General features: G+C 54.3%; 1 protein-coding gene and 1 long non-coding RNA gene across 3 annotated transcripts in view; one reads left to right on the plus strand and one right to left on the minus strand.

Moving 5' to 3' along the window:
- GLP1R (glucagon like peptide 1 receptor) overlaps nt 1-18,958 on the plus strand; it is a 32,988-nt gene extending 14,030 nt beyond the window's left edge. Inside the window, exons 4-14 of one of the 2 annotated variants that reach the window (XM_082347853.1) lie at nt 2,467-2,585; nt 2,933-3,039; nt 7,080-7,233; nt 7,779-7,938; nt 12,706-12,766; nt 13,303-13,372; nt 13,493-13,581; nt 13,924-14,062; nt 14,966-15,007; nt 18,517-18,739; nt 18,831-18,958. In XM_082347853.1, the coding sequence (XP_082203979.1) occupies nt 2,467-2,585; nt 2,933-3,039; nt 7,080-7,233; nt 7,779-7,938; nt 12,706-12,766; nt 13,303-13,372; nt 13,493-13,581; nt 13,924-14,062; nt 14,966-15,007; nt 18,517-18,684 (1,109 nt within the window). In that variant the 3' untranslated portion in view covers nt 18,685-18,739; nt 18,831-18,958. The remainder of the gene's footprint in view (nt 1-2,466; nt 2,586-2,932; nt 3,040-7,079; nt 7,234-7,778; nt 7,939-12,705; nt 12,767-13,302; nt 13,373-13,492; nt 13,582-13,923; nt 14,063-14,965; nt 15,008-18,516; nt 18,740-18,830) is intronic. The other variant, XM_082347854.1, reaches the window with a different exon arrangement.
- LOC309608278 lies at nt 3,049-7,072 on the minus strand. The gene is made up of 3 exons (XR_014232778.1): nt 5,397-7,072; nt 4,957-5,086; nt 3,049-4,627 (listed from the first exon to the last, which is right to left on the minus strand). It is a non-coding gene; the product is annotated as an uncharacterized lncRNA (long non-coding RNA).
- Nucleotides 18,959-19,671: the final 713 nt, after the last annotated feature.

The raw sequence follows: 19,671 nt of genomic DNA on the forward strand, positions 1-19,671 counted from the left end.
GCAATCTTGATTCTGCCGCTTCCTGGCTGGATGACCTTGGGTAAGTCACTTGGCCTCTCAGAGGCTCAGTTGCTTCATCTGTAAAATGGGATTTGCTGTGCCTAGCTTGTAAGGTGGTCGTGATGTTCAAAGGTGTCAGGCATACAGCAGGTGTTCAAAACCTGATATCTGTGAGTGAGCAGCCTGCAGAGAGGGTTCGAAAGGAGCATGTAGGAAGGAAAACATCAATTCGAGTGCCTCCTGAATGCCAGACCCTGTGCCAGCTGTGGCAGGTGGCTGTTACTAGGGTCACACTGCTGTGGGCTGCGTCCTGGGTACATGGCGCTTCGACAGTTTGGGCCCCTTTGCGATGTCCTCTCCCTTCCCCTGGCCCCTCTGCCTCCTCTTTTCTCCCCATTTCCTGCCATCTAAACGGGTTTCCAGAGAAGGTTCTGATATCAGTCTCACTCTCCATAGAGTCAGGCCAGATCCCCATCACTGCTCTGGGGTCATTGACTCCTGAAGTCTGGTTTTGCTCTTACATCAGAAGACTCAACCCCTGGTGAAGAATTCCAAGCATCCACGCAGCAGATAAGAGAGACATTTGGGGGCCCTTCTAGTTGCTTAAATCAGACCTGGTACCTCCCCTTCTCTGCCTTTGTCCTTTCCTGATTTTGTTCATAAATGCGTCAGGGGGCTATTGGGACACTGCTCCTCCCGCTGCCCGAAGTCCCATCATTAGATTTTCAGGCTTTCGTTTCTCTTCCTGGGGAAGTCTCTTAAAATGCAGTTTCTTCTAGAAGCAGTGATGCCGCAAGCTGACTCACCCCACAGTATTACCAGATAACTTCTGTCTCCTGAAGCGGGTCAGGGCCTCTGAAAGGGAGTGGAGAAAGGGGAGAGTGAGCCGGGAGCCAGGGACCGGCTCAGGGAGGACAAGGGTCCCACTGACAGGCCCTGCAGGTGCCTGACCGTGCGGGCAGAGAGCTGTCCCTGGCCCCTAGAGTGAAGGTGTCCTGGCATATGGCAGCAGTGGGCGGGCTGATGGTTTGTGAACTGTGAAATACAGCCCCGTCCTAGATGGTGCGTCCGTTCCCGGCCCTGGTGCTGTGGGCGCTGGGGTTGATGCTGCTGCCGTCAGTCACTCATGCTAATGATTCTCTGCCACAGACCTGTCCTTACTGCTGCCTCTCCACCTGGAAACTTCTGAGCAGCCACTGCCAGCCAGGGCCTCGCGGCTTCTCCGTGCTCCCTCCTTCACGCTGAGCCTTCTTCCCACAGCTGGGAGGCTGGTCTTTAAAATCTTTTGCCCTTTGGAATTTTTAAATCTTTTAAAATTCGTCCTGGCTCCAGCTCCCCTCCTTGATCCCCCTGTGCTAAATCTCTCCCCACTTTTGTCCCCAGTTTCCTGGCCCTGGGGTCAGACTTACATTTCCTCTCAGACACAGGTAATCCCCTGTCCCCTCTTGTGATCTCCCTGCAAACTTGGGGCCACAAGCCACCCCCCTCCCTGGGTGGGTGGAGAGTGAGGCACGGCAGGGTGGTCGCCTCAGCGCCAGGTGCCCAGGCGGGATGTGAGTGGACACAGGGACATCCCACCCCCAGCTCTGCTGGGCCTGTGTTTGATCTCTCTCGGTTTGCATTTATGTTATTCCTTTCTGCACTTTTTGGTTTTTGTTTTCTGTGAGAGTCTTGATTCTCTGAAGCCAGGGACTGTGCTTCCTTCCTCCTTCCGACTGGGAGCTCCTTGAGGCCAGGGGCTGGATGTCTCCCCACTCTCAGACTGGGAGGTCTCCAAGGACAGTCTCCATCTCCAGCTACTTGGAGCTACTTGAAGGGAAGAGCTGGTCTTCCTTCCCCCCACCACTACCCCTTTGAACAGAGGGTCTCTAAGGGCTATGTCTCTGCCATTGACTATGTATTCCTTTTAAATCAGGTGATCTTTGAGAATAGGACTGGGTCTCCTCCATCAGGTTAGAACTTCTTAAGGGCAGGGCTGTGTCTCCCCTCAGACCGAGGCTCCCTGAGGATGGGGCTGGGTCTCCTTCTTTCTCTCAAGAGCTCTATGCCCACTTTGTTCCTGGGGTCTGCTCTGCCCAAGAAGGTGGGGCCTGAGTTCTGTGAATCAGCAGTCTCAGAGGGTGGCTGTGGGTCTGTTGGGGCCACTGCTTGTCAGCACCAAACCTTGTCCATACCACGATTTGAGGCAGGGGTGTGGAAATGGGCTAGCGTGGTCTCATCTCTATAGCGTGAATTCATCAAGCTGCATTCCAGGGTGGCTGAGAGGAAAGGCTGAGGGTGGGCCAAACAGGCACATGGCAGGAGAGGAAGGCCCGAGTGTGTGTGTGTGTGTATGTGTGTGTGAGTGTGTGTGTGTGTGTGTAGAGGGGTCAGTTCTGGGGCAGCTGGGGTGGCCCCCAGGGTGGAGAGGGGTGAGGGGCAGGTGGCCTTGGGCCGAGGCTCAGCTCCTGCGTGTCTCCGCCCCAGTGCTGCAGGGTCACGTGTACCGGTTCTGCACCACCGATGGCCTGTGGCTGCACAAGGACAACTCGAGCCTGCCCTGGAGGGACCTGTCTGAGTGCGAGGAGTCCAAGCGAGGGGACCGAGTGAGTTGAGCCGGTGAACTAGTGGGCAGCAGGGTGCCAGCTTCATGGGAGCAGGGACCTGGGCATCTGGCGAGTTGGTCTGTGGCCATCTGCCCATCCCCCTGCCTCTCGGGCTTTGCACACCATGCTTTCTGGACAGAGGTGGTGTGCATTCACCTCTCCGGCCTTGGAACAGGGTCCTAGAAATCCGAGGACCATCACCATAGGTTATTCTCTTTCTTAGTTCCAGGATCCCAGTGGGGCTGAGTTGGGGCCCCACCTCTGCCCCTGTCCTGTGGGAAAGAAGAATGTGGGAGAGGAGGGTTGTGGGCCACCCCTTGTACACTGTGTCCCCCGTGTGCACACAGAACTCCCCGGAGCAGCAGCTCCTGTCCCTTTACATCATCTACACGGTGGGCTACGCACTCTCCTTCTCTGCATTGGTCATCGCCTCAGCCATCCTCCTGGGCTTCAGGTAAGGGGGCTGCTTCAGCCTTACCTGCTGTTCTGTCCCCAAATGGAAGAGGGGGCACCAAGCCGAAGCAGCAATGCAGCAGGTTCCTCTCCTAAGAGATGTCCAGAGAACCCACACCATCTATGTGGTAGACTATGAGGCTGAAAACCCAGGCTACGACACTGTGTACTTTAGTCTAATCTGTACTGTGTAAATGTGTGCGTATCATACTGCAAAAAAGGAAAAACAAACACTACACATGCACACACAAAGCACATGCCCCACACCTTAACAGTGGGTGATAGGAGTAGGGGAGGTCCTCTCTGGTGAGCATATGTAACAAATCATCGGGAATTCAGTATGATTTTAGACAAGACCTCAGGGGGTTAGAGATTCTGCTCTCTTTGGAGCTTGTCAGCTCCAATGGAAAATTTCTTTCCTAGGTCTAACCTAGATGAGCCATTCCCTCCAGAGTACCAGGCTCTTCCCATGCCCTCTGCACTGATGGCGGTGGGCCAGGAGGGCTGGGTTCAAGGGCAGGAGGGATTCCGAGGGTAGGGAGCTCAGGACACCAGCCAGCAGGAACAGGAGAGGTGACATTCCTCCTGTGGTCCCCATGGCTTCTGGCACAGTCACGGCTGGGCACACAGTCAGTGCTTAATAAATGCACTCACTGAGAATGTTCTCCCCTTTTATTATGAAATGTTCAGAGATCTGAAAATACAGTGGCTGATACTATGATCACCTGTGCACACACACCATCCAGCCCAAGAACTAAAGCCCACCGCGTGGTTAAGCTTCCCCGAGTAATGCTCCCTCCTCACCAGAGGGAACCCCTGAGGGGCCACTTATAATTCCCACGCACCTCTCTATACTTTTACCACATTTCTAAGTATCTATACAAATATATAGTGTGGGGTTTGCATATTTTAATGGCATGTTGGACATATTCTTCAGCAGTTACTTTTGGCCTGACATTATGTTTTTGTGAGGTTCATTCACATTGATACAGGCAGTTCTGTTTCATTCATTTTAAGTGTCACTCCATTGTATGATATATTACAGTTTATTTATTTGTTATCCTTTTAATGGACATTTGAGGTGTTTCTCTTTTTTTTCTTCTCTGAATTATAAACCTTGCTACAATGAACATTCTTACTCATGACCCCTTGTGCATTTCTCCAGGGGCACATGCCTCTGAGTAGAATTGCCTGGTCTGAATACAGTGTGCTGTTGCAAGTTTATTAGGCGTTGTGAAGTTATTCTCCAAAGTGGTCATGCCAGTTTGCCCTCCTACTGGTAATACATGAGAGTTCCCTTGGCTTCACATCCTCACCAATATTTCCTATTTTCAGACCTAATTGTTGGTAATCTGAAGTGTGTGAAATATCTCACTATGATTTTAATTTTCATATCACTGATTCCTAGAGAGATCTAGCATACTTTTTATGTTTCATTCTGTGAATTGCTTGTTCATATCCTTTGCTCACTTTTTTATTGGCTTATTTGGCTTTTTTTTTTATTTTAGGCATTCCTTGTATATTCTGGATAGTAATCCAGGATATATCCTCTTGGGCTGTGGTTTATTTTTTCACTCGCTTTATGGTGCCTTTTATGCACAGAAGTCCTTAATTTTTATTTATTTATTTATTTATTTATTTATTTATTTATTTATTTATTTATTTTTGGCTGTGTTGGGTCTTCGTTTCTGTGCGAGGGCTTTCTCTAGTTGTGGCAAGCGGGGGCCACTCTTCATCGCGGTGCGCGGGCCTCTCACTATCGCGGCCTCTCTTGTTGCGGAGCACGGGCTCCAGACGCGCAGGCTCAGTAGTTGTGGCTCACGGGCCTAGTTGCTCCGCGGCATGTGGGATCTTCCCAGACCAGGGCTCGAACCCGTGTCCCCTGCATTGCCAGGCAGATTCTCAACCACTGCGCCACCAGGGAAGCCCAGAAGTCCTTAATTTTAATGGAATGAAATATATCAATGTATCTGATTTTATTGATAAACAAAATTTATCAGTAAGTGTTATCAATTGATAAAAATTCATTTTTCCCATTGATAAAAAAACTTTATTGGCTTCCCTGGTGGCGCAGTGGTTAAGAATCTGCCTGCCAATGCAGGGGAACCGGGTTCGAGCCCTGGTCTGGGAAGATCCCACATGCCGCGGAGCGACTAAAGCCCGTGAGCCACAACCACTGAGCCTGCGCGTGTGGAGCCCGTGCTCCGCAACGGGAGAGGCCGCGACGGTGAGAGGCCCGCGCACCGCGATGAAGAGTGGCCCCCCGCTCTCCGCAACTGGAGAAAAGCCCTCGCACAGAAACGAAGACCCAACACAGCCAAAAGTAAATAAAGTTTAAAAACAAAACAAAACAAACACTTTATTAAATTTTTTTCCCAAAGGCCAAATTTCTCTATGGTCTTGTTTAAGAAAGCTTTCCTTATCCCAGGGTCATCAGTTTTGCACATCCCTTGTGGCTGTTTGGTGAACCTGGAATTTATTTTTGTCTGTAGTGACAACAAGAGATTTAGTTTCATTTTCCCACGTACACATGTAGTTAACTGCATCAGGACCACTTACTGGCGGCAGTGCCTGCTCTGCCATGCAGCAAGCACCACGTGTGCCAGGCAGCGGGTCTCTGTCACGTGGATTGTTTTCCACTGGCCTAGTTATCTGTGCCTTTGCCTGTGCTGTGGTGCCTTAACCACTATAGAGTCATCAAAAACCTTGGTTTTCTTGGGACTTCCCTGGCGGTCCAGTGGTTAAGGCTGCACGCCTCCACTGCAGGGGGCATGGGTTCAAACCCTGGTCGGGGAACTAAGATCCTGCATGTCGTGCGGTGTGGCCAAACAATCAAAACAACTTGGTTTTCTTATAGCAAGGGCCCCTACATTGTGGTTCTTTAGGAGTGTCTGGAATATTCTTGGCCCTTGGCTCTTCTTTATAAGTTTTTAAAATTTCCATCAAAAAACTGTTGGAATTTTTATTACAGCTATATTGAATTTATTGGTTATTGTGAAGAGAATAGACACTTTCAAGATAGTCTTTCTATCCATGAATCTGGTGAATCTTCCATTAATTTGCATCTTCTTTAATAATTTTAAGCAAGTTTTGCTGTATTCTCCATAGAAATCGTGCCTTCTTCTGTTAGACTTATTTCTAGGTAGCCAATTAAAAATAGTGCAAATGAATTTTTTAAATTTACTTTTTAATTGTTTATTGCTGATGTACATAAACATACATATCAGCAACCTTACTGAATGAACTCTGATTAGTTCTAATAATTTGTGTGTTGATTCTCTTGGATTTCCTATGAAGATCATCTGTCATCTACAAATGATGACAGTTTTGTGTCTTTATTTCCAATTCTTATGCATTTTTCTCCTTGCCTTCTTACAGTAGCTAGGATCTGTAGTACAAAGTTGAGTAGATGTGATGTAAGTAGATCTTACAGCTAGATAATCCTAATTTTGTTCCTGATTTTAAAGGGAATCTTTCTAAAAATTTTCAGGTAAGAATGATGTTTGCTCCTTGTTTGGCTAGGTAGCCCTTGTTGGGTTAAGAAATTCCCTCATATTTCCAGTTTGCTATGTGTTTTTACATGAAAGGATGTTGAGGTTGTTTGTATCCAATACTTTTAGAATTCCTGCCGTATGCTTAGCCCCACTCTGCCTCTGTAAGGCAGCCTGGAGGCATATTAGACATGGGCTGTCATCAAGAAGCCAAGCAAGTCCCCGGTGGGGAAAGTGGTCCTCACACAAATCATGTGGGTTACACGTGACTTTGTAGAAGAGAAGATGCAGCAGAGAAAAGATAGAGTGTGGACGGGGTTGGGGGTGGCATTAAACACACAGCTGAAGACTTCATGGCCAGGCAGGATTTGAGTTGGACCCAAAGGATTTTCAAGGTTATGGGGAAGAAGGGCATCCAGAGGAAGAAAGACAGGAGCATGGTCCCAGAGCTGGACACATGCCTGAGGTGTGCTTTGGCCTGAGAACCGGGGGTTGTGGAGCAGAACTGTTGGCCGTTGTGCCAGGGGGGGGGCCCTGCTTTCTCCTGCAGACACCTGCACTGTACCCGGAACTACATCCACCTGAACCTGTTTGCATCCTTCATCCTCCGAGCCCTGTCCGTCTTCGTCAAGGATGCAGCCCTCAAGTGGATGTACAGCACGGCCGCCCAGCAGCACCAGTGGGATGGGCTCCTTTCCTACCAGGTGTGTGGTGTGTCCGTGGAGGGCCTGGGGAGGGGGTGGACAGTCCCTGAAAGTCGGTCTGCCCCACCCCACCCAGGCCTGGTACAAAGAAAGGCAAGAGCTTCCCAGGCCTGGTCCTCAGGGAGCCCCCAGTCTGATGGGAGAGGCTGTCCACCCTGGGGAGCCCCCAGCCTAAGAAGGGAGTCACTGCCCTGCCCTTAGGGAGTTCTGTTTGACTCAGGCGAGTGGTTTTTTGGAGACAGACCTGGGTTTGAATTCCAGGTCTGCCACTTAACTAGCTAATTTTTAGGCAAGTGATTTAACTTCTCTGGACTCCAGTTTTTCTCACCTGTATGGGGATAATATTAGTTTCCTCCATCCAGGATAGTGAGGATCCGACGAGCTAAAGCAGGTCAAGTTCTTAACACCGGCTCCGGCTGGAAGCTGTCAGCTCTGTCATCCTGCCCTCACCACGGCAGGATTGCAGCTGGGGCAGGACTGGGAGCGGGGCCAAAGGAGGCAGGGGCAGAGCTGTTGTCCCCTGGGGACCCTTCCTCTGCCCCCAGGACTCTCTGGGCTGCCGCCTGGTGTTCCTGCTCATGCAGTACTGCGTGGCGGCCAACTACTACTGGCTCCTGGTGGAGGGCGTGTACCTGTACACGCTGCTGGCCCTCTCCGTCTTCTCCGAGCAGCGCATCTTCAGGCTCTACCTGAGCATAGGCTGGGGTAAGGCCAGCTGTCATTCATTTCACTCCCCCGCCCCGACTGAGCATGGTGGGGTGGGAGACCCTGAGCCCTCTTGGAATTGCTGCCTTCAGGCTACCCCAGGAGGCCAACTTGGTACTCAGCACACACTGCTGGGCCAAGGTATGGGGCCCACCGGAGAACCCCCTCCTGGGCACAGGACTCGCTGCCCATGGCGCTGTCAAGCCATTGTCCCCCATCCCCACGCCTTTGCCTGACTCTCCTCCCTTAAAGGAAGCAGAGGCCTTCACCCGATTTTTCCCCACCCCCAAGATTCTTTGGGGATAGAGCCCCACATCCAGTCCTGGGCAACCCAGCCCCTGAGGGAAATGGAGGGTCCTGAGCCTCACGGCGGGGGGGGGGGGTCCCTGGGGGTGCGGGCTGAGGGGCTATGGCTCTGTCACATGATGATGAAGAGGATGGCTCAGAGGAGAGCTGAGTAAAGGCAGGGGGCTCGGCCGGAAGCCAGCTGAGGAAAGGGTGGACCCCGGATGTGCCTGGAGCCCAGCTGGAAGTGTTCTAGCCGAAAAAGTCTGCCAAGAACCATTGTGTCTTTTTTTTTGCTGGAACATTTCTGGTTGTGCTTCTGCCTCTCGCCATGTGGGATTCCGATGAGAACAGGGGTAGGATGGGGCAAGAGCTGAGACACCCACCCTAGCAGCCCGTCACCTCCACCCTCTACCCCGGAAACAGATGCAACAGCGCTTCCTCTTGAGGGGCCCACGGGTGCCCACCCAGGATGGAGCCAGGAGCGGGCCCGTCTCTGGGCCTCACACAGCACAGGACCTGTCTTCCTCCTCCCGCTTGCCACACATTCACTCACTCCTCTTGCCTGCCTCGGGCTGCCCCCTGACCTCTGGGGACTTCCATGCTCCTCCCTTGATGTCCCCTCCTGCCCCTGAGCCTCTGCAAGGCTGTGCCCGGTCCAGCCCGCCCCCTTGGGAAGCTGCCTCGGGTTGCCTGGCCCCTGGCTCTGTGCTCTGTCTGGCCCTCTCGGCCTCCCCGTCCCTGTCCTCACACTTCATCCCTTGTTGCTGACGCTCTTAGGCCACTTCATTCTGTACGGCCCCATTGAGAGTACCTTGAAAGGGGCTTTAACGTGATCAGTGTCCTAACGGCAGGGCCCTATAGACAGAGCAGGCATTGGAACCAGGCCTCCTGACTCCCAGGCCCTGGGCCCCATCGCCTGTCACACAAGGTTCTCTGGGCTGCACTGCATCTCTTTAGCCCCTGAGGGCCTGGCCGAGCAATCTCAGGCCTCTGCACAGGTGGGCAGGTGGGCCTGGCCTCTGCACACAGCTTCCTGCTCCTACCCTTCCTCCCTCCTCCGCCAGGGCCCAGCCCTTCCCTGCTTGGCCTTCCTCCCCTCCCAGGCCTCTTCATCCTGCTAGGGCCGTCAAACAGGCACTGGGCAGCTGGAGAGCCCTGCAGCTAGCTAGGGGTGGGGGCGGAGTTAGGCCATTGAGGGGAGCCCTGGGGAGGCTGTCCTCAGGGTGGGGGCATGTCTGTCCATTCTGGGAAACAGCATCAGCACTGTAGTGCTGTCACCATGGTGACCTGAGGGCTGGAACAATCAAAGGGATGGTGTGATGTGTGCAGAGGCATGTGGGTGGTTGGTGGAGGGTTTGGGGTAGGGGACGCAGTGTCCTGGAGGTCTCTGAGTAGGAAATGGGAAAGGGGGTGCCAGTCCTTTCCCACCACTTCACGCCCCAGCTTGGGGCTCAGAGTCTGAGGAGGCAAAAGGGCAGGACCCAGGGGACACCCCACTTCCCAATCATAACGTCCTTTTCTTGAGGAATTGGAATGGGGAGATACAGAGAGAGACACAGGGACAAAGACAGAAGGACAGAGAGAGAGATTCACAGAGAGCCCAGAACTCTGTTGTGATGTCAAGAGGCTTGGCCCAAGTTGGGATGCTCAGGAAACAACTTTTAGCTTCATATGCAAATGTAAGAATTAAAATTAGGACTCTGACACGTTGGGGGAATCCCCAAAAGGCATGTCAGCTTCTGCTGCCGTCCACGGGTGGCCGGGTGACCCCATAACCCATCACAAGGAGGCTGCACAGGAGGGAGGCAAGTGATGGACGAGGGAATCATTACTTCTCAGAGCCAGTTCTGTGTGTCTTAGTTCAAGCTTTTTTCTCCAGCCTGTCTTGTTGATTTTCTAAACAGGAGAAGGATGAAGCCAGCAGGGAGTGTGTCATTTTTGCAGGCGGCAGAGCTGTGCCTGCATTTTTTTTATTATTATTTTATTTTTGGCTGTGTTGGGTCCTCGTTGCTGCGCGCAGGCTTTCTCTAGTTGTGGCGAGCGGGGACTACTCTTCGTTGCGGTGCGTGGGCTTCTCGTTGCGGTGGCTTCTCGTTGCGGTGGCTTCTCTTGTTGTGGAGCACGGACCCTAGGCGCGCGGGCTTCAGTGGTTGTGGCGTGTGGGCTCAGTAGCTGTGGCTCGTGGGCTCTAGAGCGCAGGCTCAGTAGTTGTGGTGCACGGGCTTAGTTGCTCCGCAGCATGTGGGATCTTCCCGGACCAGGGCTTGAACCCATGTCCCCTGCGTTGGCAGGCGGATTCTTAACCACTGCGCCACCAGGGAAGCCCTGTACCTGCATTTTTAAAGACTGTTAAGGAGATGCTGATGAATGAATGAAGTTCACCAGGTCTGGCTGATAACATGAGTGTGCTCCCCAGTCCTGGAGTGGGGTCTCAGAGAAAGGCCAGCAGGTGCCTAGGGGTGTCTAAGATGGAGGTTTCCGGACATGTGGGTGGCTCAGGGTGTTGGCATGTTCTTGCCTGGACAGCTTCCCTTCTCTCATTGATACACTGACCCACTCAGGGTCATGCATTCCGTTCTCACTGGGCATCTTCTATGTGTCAGGCTCTGGGCTACGTGCTGGAGCCTTTGGAGGCCATCTGCCTCTTGTCCAGTCTCATGAAGGCCTGTTACTAAAGCATCATGGATGCTGAGAGGTCAGGATTATATAGAAATAAATGGCCAAGGAGAGAGCTATCTGATGACAGCGCTGGTCAGCCGTGAGCCGCTCTGCTTCCCCCAGCTGTCTGCACCATCAAGCACAGTAGCTCCAGGCGAACGAGCTGCTCCGTAGCTGATGTTGAGTGGACATCCATGTGCTGAGGATGTGGGTGATGGTGATGGGAAAGGCAATTAACTGGGTTCTGCCCTGGAAATGTACTCCTGGGGGAGATCCCTGAAGCCACACATGTATACACATGGACCCCCTACCACCACACACACATCGTGTCCACACACCTTAATATGCACGCTCTTACTAGTCTCAGACACCCACATCTCCATCCCTGAGAGGCACCGATAGAGACAGGCATGGAGAGAGTTGGTGCGGAATGCCATCGAGGGTGGTGGCATTGTGGTACTGTGTTCTAGTCCCACCTGTGTCCTCCTAAGCTGCCTATCCATCTTCTCATCTGTCACACGAGGATGGACAATCCAATTTTAAGTCAACAAACACATACTGAACTCCCAGATGAGATGGGCACTGAGGCTCTGGAGATGAATGAGGCCTTGTCCTCAAGGAACTGGAAACCAGTGTATTAGTTACCTATGCTGCATAACAAATGACCCCACACTTAGCTGCTTAAGACAACAATTATGTCTCCCAGTTTCTATGGTCAGAATTCTGGGTTCAACTGAGATGTGTGTCTCGGGCTCAGAATCTCTAAGAGAGGTGCAGTTCAGCTGTCAGCCAGGGTAGCTGTCATCACAAGGCTTAACAGTTTGGAGAATCCACTTCCAAGCTCACTGTCGAGGTTGTTGGCAGGAAGCTCAGGTCCAGGCTGGCTTTTGGCTGGAGGCCTCCATCCCTTGCCACAGGGGGCTCTCTGAGTGCCCTCATGACACAGCAACTGGTGTCCCCCAGGGCAAGTGATCAAATTAAGAGAGAAAGAGCCCAAGACATACCTTTTATAACCTTTGAAGACCGTCTTTTATAGCCTAATCTCAGAAGTGACATGCCATCACTTCTGCTGTACGTTATTGGTCACACAGACCAATCTGGATACAGTGTGGACCGCACCTGGGTGGGAATACCAGGGGTGGGGTGGTTGGAGGCCATCCTAGAGGGTGCCCACCACACCATGCAGCCTCAGCCATGCGGGCGGTGTTGTGGTAGCTGTTGTTACTGTGGCCACTGTGCAGTCAGTTGTGGTGTCAGCGTCAAGGACAGGGCTCCTGTCCAGGCTTCCGCCCAGCCACGTGCAGGGGCGTGGGGGTAGGGGCAGGTGCCTGGAGGGGCTTCAGTGCCCAGAGGAGTTGACTGAGATGGGCAGGTGGGCCGATGCAGGGGTGGGTGGCATCAGAGAGTTGGCCTGTTCCCGCCTCGTCCAGCATGTCCTCCCTACCCCACTCTTTGGCCCCGTCTCTCGCTACTTGGGTGTCTTTGTCCTTGTGTCTCAGCCAGGACCCTGGGGGCCAGCCCTGACAGTGTGCCTGGCCCACGGCAGGGGGAGGGCTGTGAGGACTGTGACGTAGCCCCAGTGTGGTGGGGACCTGTAAGGAAGAGTCTGGGGAGTTGGGGTGGGTGGTTCCTGCCGCCTCTTCTCCGAAGCACCCAGACCAGCCTAGTTCCATACCTGCCAGAAAGCGTGGCTTGGGGCCAGGCAAGGAGAGGGGCTGGAGGCGGGAGAGGCCCTGGTAGGAGAGGCCTCTGGGTGTGCCTAGTGGTGGCTCTGGCCTGCCAGCCCCTCTCCCCCCTCTCTCTTTCCCTCTCTCCTCTTAGGTGTTCCTCTGCTGTTTGTTATCCCCTGGGGCATTGTCAAGTACCTCTATGAGGACGAGGGGTGAGTGTCCTTCCTGCTCTACGGGGGTGAGGGGTATGCTGAGGTCCCTGTCCTCAAACCCCATGGGTTTCCTTGGCCCCCGGCGTGTGCAGCTGCTGCCTGTTGGGAGGGTAAACTGAGGGACCAGGAGCTAAATTTATGAATTTAGTTCTCCAGTCCCCCTCCCTCCCCCTCCCCGGATTGTATATGACAAGAGTGCTGGGTCTGTGGGGTACATGGTACCCCCCTGCAGGTTCTTCTGTAATAACTGTGAGTGAAACGTTTCTGCTATTTTGTGTTTGATGCTGAGTACACACACGAGTGTGACTGTAGGTTAATGAAGGGGCTGTGCGTATCTCTGTGTGTGAATGTGTATTCAGGACTCTGTGTGTGTGTGAGTCCTGGGACTGGTTGCTGGGTAGCTCCTAATGGCAGTGTTTGTGTGGGTCTGTGTGTGTCACTTTGCATGCCCACGTGTCTTTGTGTGCCCTGTGCCTGCACTGGGAGCTGGGGGCTCTGTGTGTCCCACCGGGTGCCCGTGTGTCTCTCCTCTCCAGCTGCTGGACCAGGAACTCCAACATGAATTACTGGCTCATCATCCGGCTGCCCATTCTCTTTGCCATCGGGGTGAGTGACGCTGTGGGGTGGGAGTGGGAGCTGCTGTGGGCCCGGGTGGCACTGGGCGGAGGAGCGGGGAGAGAGGGTGTCTTGAGAGGGCCTCCAGCCGCCCTTCCCTCTGCCCTGCAGGTGAACTTCCTCATCTTTGTCCGGGTTATCTGCATTGTGGTGTCCAAACTGAAGGCCAATCTCATGTGCAAGACAGACACCAAATGCAGGTGACGTAACTGAGCTGCCTTCGCTGGGCACCCTCAGCCCTTCCTTCCGGCAGAGTCAGAGATCCTGGGGTGCTGAGCTTGGATCCCTACGTGATCTTTCTTCCTCCACCCAGGCCTGGCCTGGGACCCCAAGCCTTGCCCTCACCCCTGTACCTGGGCAGCTCCTGGGCTTCTGGGGGTCTCCACCTCTACTTCCTCCCCTCCAGGCAGCCTGTCCCAGGGTATTCGGTGGGGGAGTATGTCTGTGACCGAGATACCAGGGCTTGGCGGGGGTTGGGGGCACGGAACAGGGAGAAGAGTCCACGGGAGAGGTCCAGAATGCCACCTCCACCCTGCCCCCAGGCTGGCCAAGTCCACGCTGACCCTCATCCCCCTGCTGGGGACCCACGAGGTCATCTTCGCCTTCGTGATGGACGAGCACGCCCGGGGGATGCTGCGTTTCATCAAGCTGTTCACAGAGCTCTCCTTCACCTCCTTCCAGGTGACCGCCTCCCTCGAGCAGTCCCAGGGTGGGGATGGGGCGGGGACCAGCCTGTATCATGCAGATAGGCAGCCTGAGGCCTGGGGGGAAAGTGGCCCTTACCCAAGTTATGTGGTTGGAGCAGAGCCAGAGTCCCCAGGTATGCCGACACCCGGGACAGTCTTCTGTATGAGCACATTGGACAGGAAGTCTTCCCGGATGTCGCCGAGGGCACCCAGCCTGGCATGGCAACTGCTGTCCACTGGGCTGCTAGCTGGCGGCGGGTACCCTGCCAGGTGTTTACATACATTGTGCAGCTAATCCTTGCAGAATCCCAGGTGTGCAGGATTATCCCATTTTCCAAAGGAGGAAACTGAGGCTCAGAGATGTTAAAATGAGATTTTCCAGGTCACATAGTTTCCAAAGCCAAGAATTGAGCCTCTCCACTAGTATTAGATGATGCTGAGGGGGTGTGAATGTCAGTGGGGGTGTAGGAATGTAAGAAACTGGCCCCAGCTCCTTAAATGTCTTATGGGATGGCCACGAGCACGTGGGTCCATGCGTGTGCACTTACACACATGTGCACACACACAAATAGATCACAGGCCTGGAGCACTGGGGCTCCTGAGTGAACAAATAGGGCCAGGCAGGGAAAATTCCGTGTGGTCAGAGATGTACTTTCTCAGCTCAGGCCTCCTCCAGGAGCGGGTGGTTGAAGAACTTCCGCAGTTTCTGAGCAAGGGGTCTTCTCATTCCTCCAGAAAGGAGAGGAGAAGGAACCCACCGTCCCCATTTCTGGGCCTGGCTGGGCTGCCCAGTCTAAGGAGGGGGATGTTGGGGCAGAGCCCCAAGGAGCTTCAGACTAGGCCTGCCTGCCGGGCGCCTCCCTCCCCTTCCTCCTGCTGACACGACTCTTGCTTCCAGGGGCTGATGGTGGCCATCTTGTACTGCTTTGTCAACAATGAGGTAAGGCCTGCGGAGGGACGTGGAGCCCTGGTGGGCTGCTACCATTGGCCGTCCTGTGGTTGTGCAGTGGGGTTGTTCAGTCTTTTCAGCTGAAATCCCTACTCACCCCACTGAGGCACTGGAGTGGAGGAGGCATCTTGTCCCTGTATGGTTTCCTGTGCCTGGGTCTCTCCATCCCTCTCTCTCTCTCACACACACACACACACACACACACATACATATGCAGGATGCCCTAACCATCTATGAACTTGGGGAAGACCCAGCCTCATGTTAAGGGGGTCTTGAGTGAACCAGTGGTGGTGACTGTCACAAGTCACATGCTTGGGGCTTTAAAAATCACCATCTCATTTACTTGTCCCTGCCTCCCCGCAAAAAATACCCCTGCTAAAATTCTGGTGTCGATATTCTCATTTCTCACACATGAGAACGTTGAAGATCAGAGAGTCAGAGACACGCCCCAGGTTTGGCCTGGAAACAGTGCAGAGTCAGGATTGAAATGAATTCTGACTGGAAGGAGAAAGCTCCCTTCTGTGCATGCAGGCAAGGACCCTGTCCACCACGGGAAAGGGATGCGTGCCTCCCGTGGCTTCCTGGTGGCTGGGGTCGGGGTCGGGGGTTCTTGCTGAGCAAATCCCCAGCTGGCCTCTCCCCTCGGGCTCTCCCAGGAGACCCCGCTCGGAGCGCCCAGAGAGCCTGCCTTGTTCAGGCGCATCGCCCGGTTCCTTTCAACCCTCCGCAGACGCCCTGGCTCCTCCAGGCCCACGGACAGACGTGTCACCATCACTGGGTCACAAAAACACACGTGTCTCCTGGGCTGAGACCTCTGTCCATAAGAGCTGTTCTCCAGACCCAGGGTTGCCTTGGCAATGCCGGGTACTTGTGACCCAAGGAGAAAAGATGGCCCTGGCATTGGTCCTGCGTGGCTGCCAAGGCCTGCGCCAGCTGCCAGTGGGCGGGGAGTGGGCACAGGGGAGAGGAGGCCTGGGGGTGGCTTTGCTGTGGCTCTTGTGACTCAGGAGCCTGAGTGCTGGTCCTGAGTTCTGCTCCTACCCGGCTGTGTGACTGGGGCAGTCACTGCTTCTCTCCCCTAGTATAAATGCAGGTGAATGAGCTTTACCAACTCAGCCCAAATCCCAGAGCCTGGCGTGGTGCCCGGCCCGAGGACATCAGAGGCAGGAATGAGGGTAAACTGAGGGTGAGGAGGCATGCTGACGGGAGTGCTAGGACAGGGGTCCAGGATTCATGTTGTCGTCTTTGTTGTTTCACTGTGAGAGCTCAGTTTAATAGAAGAAACCCAATGTCAGGTGCTCGTTTAGTTAGTCATTTATTCATTTGGCTCATTTAAAAAAACACGTATCGGGAGTACCTGATGTATGCTGGGCACTGTGCGAGGTCCAGGAAGGAAGGTGGGGTCCCGGCCCTCGTGGTGCACCTTCCAAGTTGCGGGGGGCGGGGGCGGGAGACACGGCCAGAAACAAGCGTGGCCTAGAGTCATGGGCGGGGACTTCCCTGGCGGTCCAGTGGTTAAGACTCCGTGCTTCCAGCGCAAGGTGTGTGGGTTCGATCCCTGTTCAGGGAGCTAAGATCCCACCCGCCGCAGGGCGTGGCCAAAAAAAAAGTTAAAAAAGAAGAGTCATGAACGGCAGGAGACCAAGGGTTAGGACACCGGCTTTGGAGTCAGCCCAGATCTAGGTTCAGGTCCTGGCTGAGATTGGGAGAAATACTTAAATCTCTGCACCTCAGCTTCCTTACCTTTAAGCAGGGACTAACAGGAGCTGCCTCACAGTGTTGCTGTGAAAGTTAATAATCTATGGGGAGTGCTGGGCATATAGTAAGCGTCCCGTGAATGATGGTTTCTAATGACAATTGTCATTACGGGGGCCACAGCAGAGGTTCAGGAAAAGTGCTGAGGGAGAGGGAGGCGGAAGGCGACACAGTCCTGGTCCTGTCCGACTTCTTGCTGGTATCCGTGAGACCTCTCCTGTCCCCGAGGTGGCTTCCCATGGGTGTGCCTCAGTTTACCGTCTCTCTCCCCGCCTCCCCAGTTAAGGGCTGTGCCACAAGACTGGCCTGCCTGCTGCTGCACAGGCAGAGGCCGCCACTGGCCTCGGGTATCCTCACCCCAGCTGGCAACACACGCGTCACACACTCAGCCGGGTATCGAACTGGCACCGAGCAGGGGGGGCCATGGGTGGTGTCTGCTCAGCCTCCCTCCCTCACCCAAGCCTGGGCTCGGTGACGCTGGCCGGGATACTGGGGCCATCCTGGCAGGCAGGCTCTGGGCCATCTCAGCTTCACTCAGTTCAGAGAAGGTTCTTTTAAGGACTGGCATGCGGCCAAACCAGGCACCCTGCTGGGCTTAGCTAGATGGATGGCATCCCTGCAGGAAGAGAAGCGGGGTGTTTGCACAGGGACTGATGGGGCGTTGGCAGTGAGCCTCTTACCCACAGCTGCTGACAGCTGGCCGTCCTGGTGGCTGGGGCCTGAGAGGGAGAGCCCAGGCCCCAGATATCCTGATGTGGAGAGGCCTGGTGGCAAGGCGGCGGGGGGCGGGGGCGGGGGGGCATCAGAGAAGCTCTGGAAAGGAAACATAAGGGCACATCCCCTCACAGGGCACTCCAGATGCCCTGGGCTGGCTGTGCAGGTTCCAGCAGCCTGTCTGGGGGACCAGAATCATGGGCCATCACAAGGAACCACGGCATTGCCACAAGCCCTCAAGTGACTTGGGCTCTGCAGCGTTACTTGGATTTGTATCCTTCTCCTCCCACAACCTGGTCCCCAAGCATCAGCTCTCTTGAGAAGGCTTTTTCTGATGGGGAGGCTGAGCCCAGCACAGCAGGGATTCTGGTTGGTTGAACTCACCTGGGCTGCACCCACCATGGGTTGGGACCGGTTCCTGGATGGTATTAGTTCAAATCCAGGCTGAGAAGCCCTTGTCCACAGCCCCCTCTTCACTGCCGCTACTAGTCCCAGCCTCATTCTCCCCGTCTCCTCTTCCTCCCCCACGAGGCACTGGGGCCTGGATACAAGCCCTCGGGGAGTTTAGAAGGGTCTGGTGTGGACACCATGAGGGGCAGGGAGGGCTGTCCCTATTCTCAGTCATCCAAGCTGAAATCGGCAGAGTGCTTGCTCTGAAGTCAGATTCTCTCTTTTCCTTTTCTTCTCTCTCCCATCTTCTGTCTCCCCGCATCTCTCTGTCACTCCTTCTTTTCCGTTAAATAATACTGTGATGGATTGTAAAAGGTACTTAGCTGAGTCACAGAGTTTAGAGATGGAAGAGACCAATTAGATCATCAAGGCTGGCTCTTTCCCGAGAAGAAGCAGAAAATAGGAGACAACAATAAACAATTTTATTGGGATATTAATTTAGGCGCCCGGAGGCCTTGACTTGTGTCTCTTAATATAATGCGGTGGATTTTTTTCCCTTCCCTACTAATGTAATAATGGGGCCGTATTGTGGGCAGTTGGTTTGCATGATGGCTTTTGCTTCCCTCCTTCTCCCACGGAAGGTCCAGATGGAGTTTCGGAAGAGCTGGGAGCGCTGGCGGCTCGAGCACCTGCACATCCAGAGGGACAGCAGCATGAAGCCCTTCAAGTGTCCCACCAGCAGCCTGAGCTGTGAGGGCACAGTGGGCAGCAGTGTGTACGCAGCCTCCTGCCAGGCCTCCTGCAGCTAAGACTCCAGCACCTGCCCTCCCTGTGGTCCCGCCGCCGGCTGGGCGGCCATCCCAGGTGGGAGAGACCCTCCCGGGGAACGGGGGAAGGGGGTGCAGGGGGAGCTACACATGCACACACACATACTTCCCTGCTTTCCCTCCCTAAGCCCATCAGACAGGGAAATGGGCATTGCCTCCTGGGACCTGTGGACACATTTTCTCCGAGGAGAAGCGGCCTGTTAATTTGATCACTGTGGCAGGCGGAGAAGAAAAAGTGATTGCTGCTGAAACGAGGAGGATTTCTTCCTGTTAAGTCACAAGGCCCCTGGGGTTCCCCCGGACTCAAACTCAAGGTCAATGGCTTATTAGCGGGACTGGGGCTTGTAAGAGGACGCGGCTCTGAAGGAGGCGGATGCAACCTCAGCCAAGCACGGAACTTGGGTAACGCCAGCCACCCCCGACCTGCCTCCTCATTAAGGGAGCCTGGGCACATGTCCAGGTTGCTCGTTTCCCTCATCTGGGCCCTCATCTCACCATCCACTGCCCCACCGGGTGGTGTTGAGAATGAACATTGAGAAGGTGCCTGAAAGTTTTCCTTTCTGGTCCTTCCTTCTTCCCTGGATATTTGAGTTGCCTTGATGCCTGCGCCCACCACGCCCAGGGAACCAAGGCGGGCCCGCCACCCAGGAGTCCAGCCCTGGGTATGAGCTCTGAATTCTATTCTAGAGACGCTCAGGAATCCTGTGGGGCTCATCTAGGGAACTTCGGGAATGTCCATGCTGGGGGTGTAGACTACTTGCTACTGTTGGGAACCCGGAAGGCAGAGAGAGATTGCCTCCACCTCTCCATGGACGTGCTTTTTACTTGTGAACAGATTATGTATCTTGCATGGGTGTTTGGGTGCGCCCTCTTAACTTTAGGGGATGTGACCAAGAAGAGACTCTTCTGGGGACTTTACCAGTCCCCACTGTGACCGTGGAGGCGGGCTTCCCCTGCCCTTTGAAATTC

This window comes from Balaenoptera borealis, assembly GCF_965194805.1.
Source record: "Balaenoptera borealis genome assembly, chromosome: 12".
NCBI lineage: Eukaryota > Metazoa > Chordata > Mammalia > Artiodactyla > Balaenopteridae > Balaenoptera > Balaenoptera borealis.